This window comes from Ciona robusta, chromosome 14 (assembly GCF_009617815.1).
Source record: "Ciona robusta chromosome 14, ASM961781v2".
Taxonomy (NCBI): Eukaryota; Metazoa; Chordata; class Ascidiacea; order Phlebobranchia; family Cionidae; genus Ciona; species Ciona robusta.
Genome location: NC_143248.1, coordinates 4588722 through 4601182, shown reverse-complemented (window position 1 = coordinate 4601182; position 12461 = coordinate 4588722). Strand labels below are relative to the sequence as shown.

General features: G+C 35.3%; 4 protein-coding genes across 5 annotated transcripts; 1 reads left to right on the top strand and 3 right to left on the bottom strand.

Annotated features, from left to right (window-relative positions):
* The first annotated feature begins 46 nt into the window (after positions 1-46).
* Positions 47-1631, top strand: LOC149725219 (high mobility group protein DSP1-like). Its single transcript, XM_089892856.1, has 4 exons — positions 47-278; positions 373-524; positions 606-780; positions 856-1631. The coding sequence occupies exons 1-4, from the start codon at positions 126-128 to the stop codon at positions 988-990; spliced, it is 615 nt and encodes a 204-aa protein (XP_089748982.1). The 5' UTR covers positions 47-125; the 3' UTR covers positions 991-1631.
* Positions 1246-4689, bottom strand: LOC149725218 (transmembrane protein 272-like). Of its 2 annotated transcripts, XM_089892847.1 has the most exons (5): positions 4464-4689; positions 4164-4223; positions 3658-3861; positions 3051-3285; positions 1246-2003 (listed from the first exon to the last, which is right to left on the bottom strand). In XM_089892847.1, exons 1-4 carry the CDS (start codon positions 4687-4689, stop codon positions 3092-3094), a joined length of 684 nt encoding a protein of 227 aa, XP_089748973.1. In that variant the 3' UTR covers positions 1246-2003; positions 3051-3091. The 2 variants fall into 2 exon arrangements, with proteins under 2 accessions (XP_089748973.1, XP_089748972.1); XM_089892846.1 differs by lacking the exon at positions 1246-2003 and having other exon boundaries at positions 2009-3285.
* Positions 4690-4731: 42 nt separating this feature from the next.
* Positions 4732-6179, bottom strand: LOC149725217 (dnaJ homolog subfamily C member 8-like). The gene has a single exon (XM_089892845.1). The coding sequence runs from the start codon at positions 5943-5945 to the stop codon at positions 5202-5204; it is 744 nt and encodes a 247-aa protein (XP_089748971.1). The 5' UTR covers positions 5946-6179; the 3' UTR covers positions 4732-5201.
* A 151-nt stretch (positions 6180-6330) lies between these two features.
* Positions 6331-12147, bottom strand: LOC149725216 (bifunctional purine biosynthesis protein ATIC-like). Its single transcript, XM_089892808.1, has 17 exons — positions 11986-12147; positions 11658-11784; positions 11351-11494; positions 10804-10892; positions 10247-10398; positions 9766-9919; positions 9203-9328; positions 8912-9019; positions 8652-8737; positions 8199-8288; positions 7789-7917; positions 7571-7663; positions 7405-7478; positions 7241-7349; positions 7069-7128; positions 6858-6953; positions 6331-6800 (listed from the first exon to the last, which is right to left on the bottom strand). Exons 1-17 carry the CDS (start codon positions 12008-12010, stop codon positions 6681-6683), a joined length of 1782 nt encoding a protein of 593 aa, XP_089748934.1. The 5' UTR covers positions 12011-12147; the 3' UTR covers positions 6331-6680.
* Between the last annotated feature and the right edge of the window lie 314 nt (positions 12148-12461).

The following is a 12461-nucleotide window of genomic DNA, read 5'->3' as shown; positions in this document are numbered from 1 at the left end:
ATTAACACAAACTAAATATTTATTTACTATTTAAATTGTGTTGATGCCAATTAACGTTTGATATTAATGCAACACAGGTGTACAATCTTGAGCAACTTGTACAAAACGTGTTAATATTCAGAAATATGCCAACCAAAAAGGACCCAAATAAACCGAGAGGTCGAATGACCGGTTATGCGTACTTTGTGCAAACTTGCCGTGAAGAGCATAAAAGAAAACATCCAAATGAACAAGTTGTGTTCGCCGAATTTTCTCGAAAATGCGCAAAACGATGGAAGGTAATTAAAAATGTGCATTAGTCCACATTCTTCATTGTTATATGCATTGATCTAAGTTTATAGATTGATTTATATAAATTATTTTTGTTTGCAGCCAATGACAGACAAAGAAAAGAAAACTTTCACTGATATGGCAGAGAAAGATCGGCAAAGATACGAACGAGAAATGAAAGATTATGTTCCTGCTGCAGGAGAAGCAAAGAAGAAGAAGAAAAAGAAGGATCCAAATGCTCCAAAACGTCCTCAGTGCGTTATTGTTGTATTACTTCTGTTTTATTAAAATTGTTTTGACAACAGTAAAATTTTATTTATGAGTTCTCTGCACAGATCTGCCTTCTTCCTTTTCTGCGCTGACAGAAGAGCACCACTCAAAGCTGAAAACCCTGGTTGGACTGTAGGAGAAATTGCAAAGGCATTAGGAAAGAAGTGGGCTGCTGCTTCACCAGATACAAAGAAGAAGTATGCAGAACAAGGGGAAGTTGAGAAAAGCAAATACAACAAGGTATAGACACTGATCAATATGTGTTTTAAGTTATTGTGTGGTATGAGTTTTAAAATGTTGTATTTTTTCTTACAGGAAATGGAAAAATATCGTTCCCAACAGGAGGCATCAAACCACGGTGATGCAAAGCGTCAAAAGATGAGTGAGAAGGCAACAGCATCCTCTTCCGCAAGCTCCAGTGAGAGTGAAAGTGACATCGAGAGTGACTGAGATCCCCAACCTACCGCTGGACCCGCCCCTCCCTTACAAAGCACAGTGGTGCAAATACATTTTACGAGTCAATAGAATTGCTGCGGCAAATAAAAAACGTCGTTTTATCAAATGTTGCAACTGCAAATTTTGAATTAAAAAAATATTTTTTTTATACCCCTGTTGCCAAAGTTTTATTAACTCTTGTCAATTTTATCCTAAAACCAGCCCAGCAACTGCGACATTTTTTTCTACTATACTCTAATTTTTGTCACCCTGGCTTTTGCTGTTGTTTTTTTTCTGTTCCTGTTCTATTCCTGTTGTACATAAATAACGTTGTTGCACAACTGACGATAATTCCAGTTTTATAAGAACCTCACGCCACAGGATTCAGGTTCATAAAACAAAGCAACATATTACTTTATGAGTTTTATGACATTATAACACCACAGTTAGTTTCCAGTACCAACCTTCGATATCTCGTTGAACAATGTATTAGTTGCCCTCTTTGTTATTTTTCAGTTATGTCTTTCACTGCCCGTGTCTCCAATAGCACTGTCGCCCTGGCCAATTGAAGCTACGTCTCCAGGGTTTGACCTTCATGCTTTAAAGTGATACTGAGCAACGTTTTGTTAATAAAATGTTTTGCCTCGCATACATAAGTGTCTAATATTCACACAACTCTAAACGCTAGAACTTCCTCTGTTTTTCTATAGTTTAGTTACTGGCTGCTTATAATAGTGCAAACTGTTTGGCCACTTATTTTTCTGACTGTTTAAGTAAAATGGGACTCCAACTGGGATATTGCAAGCTGGCTAAAATGGGACTCCCATGATGTTGCAAACAATTTAAATCGGACAAAAAAGATCTAGAGCATAAAACTGGTCTTTTAGGGATAGACCTGAAACAACTACAACTATTTGTCTTGAATTCTAGTTGCTTTGTAGCGACTAAGTTTAATATTACTAACCTTTCCTGGCTCTTCATTTGATCTTGTCCTCCTTTCACAAAGAACATTCGACACTCATTTCATTCTAGATTACATTAAGAAAAATTATATAATATACAATGATTACAGTTTAAATATATTAAATACAATGCCAATGGAATGTAAGCTGCACTCAAAGTTTGAAATCTCTTGAAGAAAAAGCATGAAGACTTGAGTATTGAAGGTGGAAAAAAAAGCTGGCTAAGAATTTGGAAAATTAAAAAAACAATGCAGCCAATTCGTAACAAAATGAAATGTGTTCTTGAGTGTCATATAATTCAGTGCTTCTCAACCTTTTTTGCAACAAACCAGATGTTAGGCTTGAATTAGTAGCAAACCTAATTTTTAAACTATCACAATTTGTAATAAAAAAATTAAGGTTAACAATAAAAGATTATGCGAACTACTAAAGGGAGACCCAAACTAATTAACTGACCACTAATGGGTTGAGAAGCACTGACCAAATACACTTATGAAGTAGAAGTAATGGTGAAATAGCACACTTATTCAATATTTTAAATAGCACTAGGCTAAATCGGTATGAGGAAATAATATATGTACAGTGAGCCTTTAGTAATATAAATATAAATATATATTATACTACAATATTAATTAATTACAAGATTATTTACTACAGCGTAAATGGCACTTGGGTTACAGATGACATGCTACGGATGCTAGTTTATGAAAATCACTTTATGCCTGCAACAAGTGCATAAGCTTTAGTTAGATTGGTATGTTTTGTGACCTGTGGAACACGAGATAAGGTTCAGTCAAAATATCAATGCAGTACATACAGAGCTGGACCTTAGCTGTAATAAAGGTATAAGGTGCAAATGGTTAAATAGAGCTATCAGAATAGGAAGTTCAAAATCTGAAGTCAACCGTAATAGTCAAAATACAAAATAAGGCTTAGTAACAAAATGAACAAAGCCTAGGCTTTCATGTTTGAATTGATTTTAAATAGACAATATTATGTTACAAGCTATGGAAGTATAAAAAGAAAGAGTGAATCCTGATCTAGTTATGTTATGTATGGGAACATCTGGAATAAACAAAAAGGTGCAATGTAGAAAGAAATGCAAGGACCTACAATACAGAATAAAGCTTTCATCTTCTTGTGCATAACATTCTTTAAACCTCATCATTCTGTGGTTTCCCTGATGCCCCACACATTGCCACACAACAGGAACAGCAGCAGGCAAGGCCAACCAAAATATAAACCACTGTAATAAGCCAGAAGGAGAAGTAGTATGTTGTGTAATCACAGTATGGTTGAATTAGTGGATTGGTATTGGGATGAATGTTTCTGTACACCCAAACATTTCCTGGAGGATAAAAGGTTTTAAATTGAAATGCAATGAATTTTAAGTTTATGGGACATGTTAAGAGCGTGGTTCTTGGATAAATATTGCACATATCCAATTTTATTTCCATTAGTAATGTTTTTATCACGTTAGCATTGATGCCATTAACACTGTATGAGATTGACATTTAGCCATAGGTGTTCAAGAATTACTTAGTAATTAAACACTGTTTAGTATGGCCTACTACTACTACCAGTTAAGAAGACGGTAATACAAGCCATTATGCATAGACAAATAAAAACATTGTATACTTTTATCCTTAAGACAAAGATACATCTCAAATTTAATGTATCCTCAATACAACTTATAAAGAAAAACAACACAAGTTCTTACCAGCTATAAACCAGGCCAGATTAAAACAACCTAAGCAACTTCCAGAATATTTCTGTGCCTGTTCATCCTCCCGTTCGGGGTTTCTATATTTTTGAATTCTTTCAAACATGGATGTTATTTGCATGAGAGCACCAACTGATCCACCAACAATTAGCCAGATTGGAATAAAACGTTCCAGCGGACAGTTTTGCAAATTAATCGCACCTAGATAATAAAATAACGCAAGTTTAATAGAAGCTTTTTGTGTTCTTCATAAATTAATGCAGATATAAAACAGTTGAAAAAACAAGTTTTTTACTGGCTAAAACTGTAAACTGTTGTCGCAGCTCTGTGGGTCTGTAAAAAAACTTGAAAAATCCTGTTTTTGCAGGTCGCAGTTAAAAGCTTTACAGATAAACCACCAAAATATCTAGTAGCATTAAATTAAAACAATAGGCTATGTTGTGTTCAATCTTTTAATGAACTGGTGTGTGTATGGCACATTTATAAATACACTAAGTACTTACCAACCACTATCATTGAAATTGGAACAGAGAGAAATATACCAAGCAAAACAATAAAGCCAACTGCAAAAAAAAAAGTTTTATGTTGTTTTATTCTTTTGGAAAATACAAACAGTGTTTAAATTTTATAAAATTAATTAAGTTTTAGGTGGGTTCATTCTAAACAAAATGAATGGGCACCAACAACCGAATAATATAGCTCTATTATAAGTTAAACTATGCTTTGAATAACACACCAGCACCGGAACCCAAGTGAAAATACAATAAATCTAGAGAACACTTTACATACCAAACCTTACTTACCAGTACTGAACAAAATCTTGCAGACACTTTTCAGGAATCCGCCCCTTGTGGTTGAGCTTCTGCGTGCCTCTTCAATCTGTCCATATAAAGACTCATATGTCGGGGGAGGCGCTTCATTCTGTGTTTCTGTATAAGTTGGAGGTGCGGGTTCGCTTGGATCATTCTCTGCATACTCTGGTGCAGGTGGTTCGCTCATGCTACCGTATTTTCTACTGCTATCACTCATAATTTTGATCAAGAAAAAAAGGGGTAAGGAAACCCTAAACAATTATCTAAAATAAAATAAAAAAAGATTCTTATTGACATTTAGACCTGTTTCAGACATGCCATAAACACAAAAAAAATGTTTCATTGAAACCAGCTCCTAATAAAGTATAAATTTGCTGAAGGTTTAAGCGAGTATGATCCTGCTGTAAACATAATGAGTCATATCCATTATTAGCAATTTTGCTGTGTAGGCTTCACAATAGAGTGCAATAAAAAATGTCACCCAATCAAGTATTAATTTAAGTAAATCAAAATAATTTTTAGAGAAATATAACATACATACATACCCAGTATGTAAAATAATGTTATTACTTATTAGTGGCAATTATTCTTTAAATGAACCATTAAACGTTCATGGAACTATAGAATAGATTGCAAAATCCTATGAGTCATTCAAAACAATAACTCATGAGAATTTGACAGCTTTGTCAAAGCAAAACTTCCATTAAGTATGACCATTGTGTTCGTTTATCACCGTTGTTCCATTCTAACTTTGGGGGGCCTAAAACCAGCCACAGTTTTAGCAGCTTTTCTTTTTTTACCAGACTTTTTACCGCCTTTGAAGTCCTGCCAACTGCTTACTCTTCCTTCCCTGCTTTCTTCATAGTTTTTATTCCATTCCTTCTGAAGGCTTTGTTTCTCTTCTGCCTCAATTTCTTGCTGTCTTTGCCGTTTTCTTTCATTCATTTCACGCATTTCCATTTCTTTTCTTACAAGCGCAAGATCAGCAAATAGTTTGCATGTTTCTTTGTGCAGTTCCATGGCATAAACAACTGAGTCATCTTCCGCAATCTCGGTGCTACTAGCCCCATCCTTTTTCAACTTTTTCCTCTTCAGTTTTAGTTTTCCTTCTAGCCGATTTTTCGCATCTTCGACTACCCCCATACATTCCGTTCGTTCTTTCTCATTGTTCAAAAGTTCCCACGATTTTTTAACGGCGTCAAACGCTTTTTGTGCGTTTTCCTGATTCCCGGGATTCTTATCAGGATGCACCAGAATTGAGAGCTTCCTATACTTCTTTTTCACTTCATCCATTGGTGTATCGGGCATAATTTGTAAAACATCAAATGGATTTAAGTTAAAGTATTTCGAGCCAGGCCTATTAAGCCTTGTGACTTGCTGCTCGGACGTCAAAACTGCGTCGGCTTTCTCGATTTGTTTTACTTCTGCCATATACTTTGCAAAATCATCTTCTTTGCTCGTAGACGCAGCCATATTGTGAGTTTATAGATCACTATGAAGCTATACAAAAAACACTAAGCCTTAAAACCAAAACATTAAAAAAATAAAAACTAACAGTGAAGGTAACTACGTTATTCAACCAATTTTAGACATGACTAAACAAAACACTACACGCAAAAATCTCCCTTTTTGGTGGGTTGTTGGGCAGACGTTTAGCGCCAGCTTGCGTAACCACTACAGAGGCTATATTATATAATGAAAGCCACGGGAGTGCGTTTTGCAACTAAATTCATAATGCCATTATAAAATGTTTGCGCCTGACTCAACGTTGTGTGTGGCTGACCTTATTAAAATTTATACCAAACCAGCAACCTTTGGGCCTGGTCCAAGCTATTTTTTTACGGTACAACGGTAAAAATATGGTTTATCCGTATCATGAAACCGGAGTACGTTTTCATGTATTACTACTTCTTCGGCCTTGCTGAAAAAAACTGCCAAACTTGGGAGGTCCTTAGATCCCTTCCGTTGGAAGAATTCCAAGGTCACAATAAAAAGGAAAGCATGTTATGGCAGTGAAAACAAAACATTAACAATATTATTGTCTTTTAGACAAATTGGTTGAAGAAATTGCATGTTTTTGTAGTACGGCACGATGGTATACAAAACACATCATTGGACATTTTCAAGCCACTTAACCAACGTCGAAAAATTAATGAAGGATTTCATCCTATTTTAAATTCAGGCATCTCTTGGCAGTTTTGAAAACTGTTAATGATGAAAAAGTCGAGTGTTGGTGTGTATCATAACCATGTCATGTTCATTACATGCTGCAACAACTGCATTATCTTGTGTGGAGCCAGATGGACTAACTACATATTCAACACCGCTCTGAAATAAAGTTATGTGTATTATATGGGTGATTATATTGATCATACATCAAATTACCTGCTGTGCCCTGTCAATGTTATCACGGAAAGGGAAGAATGCATCAGAGCTTAATGAAACACCTTTCAATTTTTCAATCCACTCCTTTCGCTGTGCCTAAAATACATCTTGTTGTTTTAAAACATGTTTTACACACAAAGCAAAACCAACATTTATTAAAGGTAAATAGAGACAAATATTCTGCCAAAGCTAATAGCTTGGTTATACTTACTGCTGTCAACAACGTTGGGGGGTTTTCTAGTGAATTTTTCCATGTTGTCTCATCCATGTCCTGGTAATAATGAAGTTGTAAAGCCAAACTGAAAAAAACTAGGCTACATGCACTTATGACACAGTTTGGTATAAAGTTACACTATTTTAAAACTTTTGCAATCTAATAATACCTGTCCCACTGTCCCATTCACAAAAACATCAATAATATTTGACATTTCCGCTCGTTTTACTCCTTTCTTGAACTTCATACCCAACACTGATGGGTGCTGACGTAGCCACCTAAAAATAATTTAAATAAATCCACATTCAAAATGATCATACTGAAGAACCGTACCAGTTGTTTGCCTTATCACCAGCTAATCTAGTGCAGTGAATACGAGACTGCTGTCCAGCTCCAATACCTATAACCTACAGTAAATATTACTGATGTGAAAATGTGATCGTAAATATGATGTATGCTTATTGCAAGGGTGGTTTATCAATATGTAGGCTTTATTTACCTGACCATCCTTAGCAAAACACACAGAGTTGGATTGTGTATATTTCAATGCAATACTTGCAACTACCATGTCTTGTGTTGCTGCTTCAGGAACCTGGGAATATGTTGTGTTATTTAGCAACACATTAGGGTCAAAACAACATTCCTGCCATTTTTTTTACTTTAACTGTAATCTTAAGATGGTTTTATGAATTAGTTTACGAAGACAAATGTTCTTACAGTTTTCCTTTGCGTCACAATGTTTTGTAGCATGCTTTCATCAAACAGAAGTGAGTTACGCTTCTGTTCCAAAGTAACTCCGAATATCATCCTTGTTTCTAAATCCGGAGCCTCATAATCTGGATCCATCTAATTAAAAGAATGTGAAAATCATCAGATAATGGTTGAGTATAGATAAGTTGCTCTACTGCTCATATAGGCATAGTTCAGTTAGCAAAGAATGAATGAATAAATGAATGCAACTTACTTTATTCTCTAGTAGCCATAAAACAACAGTCATTAAACATGGGTGTTCTGTTTTAAACACCTCCAGCCAGATTTCGAGTTAGCAATTATGTTACTTTGTAGTTGATTATTTTGGTTACACTTAAGATATCATAATAAAGATAATGGCAGGTTTCGTCTCTTACTTGCAGTATGCAATATTTTCCACCTTTTTTCTTACCAAGAATTGCCAAAGCTTCTTTGTCAAAGCCAGGTGCAATTATACCATCAGAAACCTGGTAATAACACAAAGTTTTATAACAAACTAAAATATGTAACATAAAAGCGGTGTATAGTTTTAAGTACGACGTTACCCAAAATAACTAGCCAGTGTGTAAGAGGCTTATCAAGCCAAAATGTGTATGAATAAATGAATGTAACTTAGTTATCCTTGCATGACGGATCAACAGTCGTTATAATACGGCTGTTCCGGTTGCACGCACTATGTGTCCGCGTACGAGTTACCTTGTATATAACAATATGTGTATAGTATGTGTATATGTATATCTATATGCAGTTTAATATTATGCCTCTCATAAGTACACTTTCATAGCCATTAGTCTCACCAAGTACTTGTGTTAATTAATTAACTTTCTTACCTCTCTTGCAATGATACGAGCAGTAATGACATCACATGGGTCAGATAATGCAATAAAATCACCAAAAGAAGACATTCTGTCTGCCCCTGTTGGTAAAATGGAATATATTAGCAGCTTACAGATTGAGGAAGTTATTCTTAGACTTGCTAGTAAAGGAACATATCCTGGAGCATCATTGGATAGATATAGTTTACAATTGTTACATGATACAATCGATGTCTGCTTTAGAAAACCTGAACCTCGTATAATAAAAATGTCACCTCTTGCTTTTGCGTATGCGATAGCCAAAGGAGTCAGTTGTTCATAAAGATCATATACCATGCACAGTTTAGCGTGCGCCTCACTCATGAAGTTTCCAACAGCAGCACCTTTAAAACGCAGGCACGAGTAAGCAGGCACGAGGTTTGTGAAAATTGGTGCAGCCATCGGAGAATAAATAAGTTACATTTTGTATTTCTTTTTATAAAATCTTTTATTTCACTTTTTGCTGTTATTTCCATATTTAGTATCGTATTTAAATAAACAAATGATAGTAAATATGAAGTAAGTACCTGCAGGACTGACATGTTTAAACGAAGCAGCTGCTGGTAGTTGAAGAGATGATTTTAATTCTCGCACAAGTTGCCATGAATTTAAGGCATCACACAGATTAATGAAACCAGGTGAACCATTCAATACTGTAAAACAAATATAAAGGTGTAGGTAGCAGAGCAGAACTGCTAAACCTTTAATTTAAGAGATATCTGCTATGTAGCCCCTGATGTGTAGAGTAACCAATATTTATATTTTTTCAGTGGTTAAACTAGTGGTGAACAATGCAGCGGGTTTTTTTGCAACGCGGGTTTTTGTTCTTTTTTCGCAACAGCGGGTATTTTTTTTTTGCTTTTCTATAAGTTTGAAAGAGATCTTCTGGCAATCGTTTGTTTTATAATCCGTAAACAGTGCCACTTTTTGCCATACAATGAGACATCATCAGGGTTTTAACATTAATTGACTTGTATAAGGACATAAACGCCTAGAACGGCAGCAGCATCAAACCTTGAAGCAATGTCCACTATACTACAGGCACCAAACTATTCTATGTCGCATTACAAATATTAAAAAAATCACGTACCTTGAAATGGTAGATTTTTGTTGTTAATGTAGACTTTGGCTGGTTTCTGATGGGGGTTCATCCCATATCTTAGTGGCAACTGCTGCTTGTCACCATACTCCCCTCTCATATAACTGGATATTGCTGCATCATATTCAGCAGTGAGGCTGAATGCCTGCAATGGTGTTGCTTGTTTTAGTATACAGATTGACAAACTATTACAATGAAATAAAGTCAGTCAAGTGGTATAGCCGATTTACTATGGCCAATCAGATAAGAAATACTGCATTTAATAACTCATTCGTATTTTGCAACCAATTTGTGAATTGCATTTTTAAACGTTTACAGAACAAAAGCTGTCTTGTAACAAATTCTATTTTATATGAGTGAGGTCCTAAAAAAGGTTAGCATAGGACATGGGATTTGAAGCACACGGCCTACTATTCTATACAGTATAAGTTGTGGTTCAGAAATACAGAAATATTTCTTCTAATGCAGCCACCTTTAAAGCTAACTTCTGCTTGGTTTCTGGTTTGGTGTCGCAATCACTTGATGCTTCAAGCTCAGAAGCTACATTGTCATAATCAGATGGATCGCAAACCACGGTGACATGAGCATGGTTCTTTGCAGCAGAACGCAGTAAAGTAACACCACCTAAATATAAACATTGGGTTATTGTATTTCCTCTGTTTTCTACAAAAACATTTCTTAAATATGCCGTTTTTAAAAGCTGTTTCAGTGTTACAGATCATCATCAGAGGTTTATTACAAAACAAATATTAATTAAACTTAAACATAAAGCCCCAAAATTGTTTAGATCTTAACCACCTACAAGTATGTATACTCTGACTTTAAAACCCACTAATTGTAACACAGTTTCCAGGACACCAGGATGTAGTCACAATGTACATTAGTGGCACAGATGGGTGTTGGGGTAATGTCCCAAATCTGGCCTAAATCCCAGATCATCAACTAGGAGCTCACCAAGAGAGAACAAAAGCATAACACAGTACTATCCAACTAGGATTTTGACAAATAATGTATGAATTAAATACTCACCAATATCTATCTGTTCCACTGCCTCTGCCATCTGGATACCTGGCTTATTCACAGTGTTTACAAATGGATAAAGGTTACAAATGACCAACCTGCAAAAAAAGGATCAATCACTTAACAGTTACGCAATTGTATATACAGCTGCCACCAATTGTATACAAGTGAGGAAGAGGTCTTATGTTAATTGTTGGTTTTGTGATCTTAAAGCACGAATGTTTCATCTGCCATACAGCATGACACTCACAGGAATTGCCGAAAATGTCTTGTGCAATGACACACAATACAATTCAATTATTTTTAAAAGATCACAATTTGTGACTACAATTGTGGGCGTATGTGTCTTCCGGCAAGACACTTAATAACAATTGTTCCAACCCAGTAGTCACTAATGGGTTTAAATTGACCCCCATGCAGAAAAACAATCTGCCAAAAAGTTACATGTGTGATACCTCGTAGAACACCCGTGTTATAACGACTGACTTTTCCAGTTACACTAGAATAAAGCAAGTTTCTCATTTAACTTAAAATCCGCTAATTTTAAAGAACTCACTTAATATTTTTGAAGTCATGCTTTTCCATGTCAGCAATATCAGATGGAGATTGAGTTGCGAGTATCCCTGCATGCACTGCTGGATGAAGGGTCTTCACTCTTCCACCTAACATCTCTGCCGCTCCTGTTACACTACTCACATCCCTGAGGATAATAAAGTACATCATAATTGAACAAACCAACAAAATTTTATATCTTTAAATACAGTAATGAATATCACATTTAACAAAACAGGGAAGAGAGAGAATTAGCAGCAAAACAACGATCGTTAAAATAAACAAAATATTGGATAAACAAAACATCTTACCTAACTTCAATTCCAGCATCTCTAATCTTTTTTGCAGTTCCACCAGAAGCAATCAAATCAATTCCCAAATTTTGCAATCTTTTCGCAAAGTTTTCTAGGCCATGTTTGTTCGAAACGCTCAAAATAGCTGTAGAAAATACCCCATATTTTACATTAAACTGTAGCTTACTAAGAAATACTTTAATAAAGTTTAACATACAAACAATAAATATGATGTAGATTATACAGAGTTACCAGACCTACATGAGCAAAACAATCCCTCTTTAATATTAACATATGAAGCAGCAACATAACACTTAACGAAAAACATAATAGTATAAACACTTACCAAGAAAGTTACGTTTTGACCCCATGATTTTCTTATGTAGAATGTGTATATACTTCCTCTAGCACGCTTGCTGGTTTTGAAATCCACTTAACCAACCAAATGACCCACTTTACAAAACCAACATGCGTGTATCAGATTTTAAATGGACTAGTTTCATATTTGGGGATGTCCCGAAACTAAAGCCGCGATGTTATGCTTAAACAAATCTACTGTACAGTAAACCCTATACTTTCATACTTCTACTTTAATAAAACAACATTTAAAACTATGCAAATTGTTTGGTGAAGTGCGAAATATATAAAATGGGTTTCGGGTAAGATTTTGGGCAGGATATAACTTTACCTTGATCGTGATTCGACAATCGTTTAAAGTTTGGCGGCTTACTTTTTAAAGTGGGCATAATGCCTATTTTAGAACTATTTAGGCTTGTTTGAATAAACGTTCAAATTCCGCAAACTGCATCGATTCACTTAATC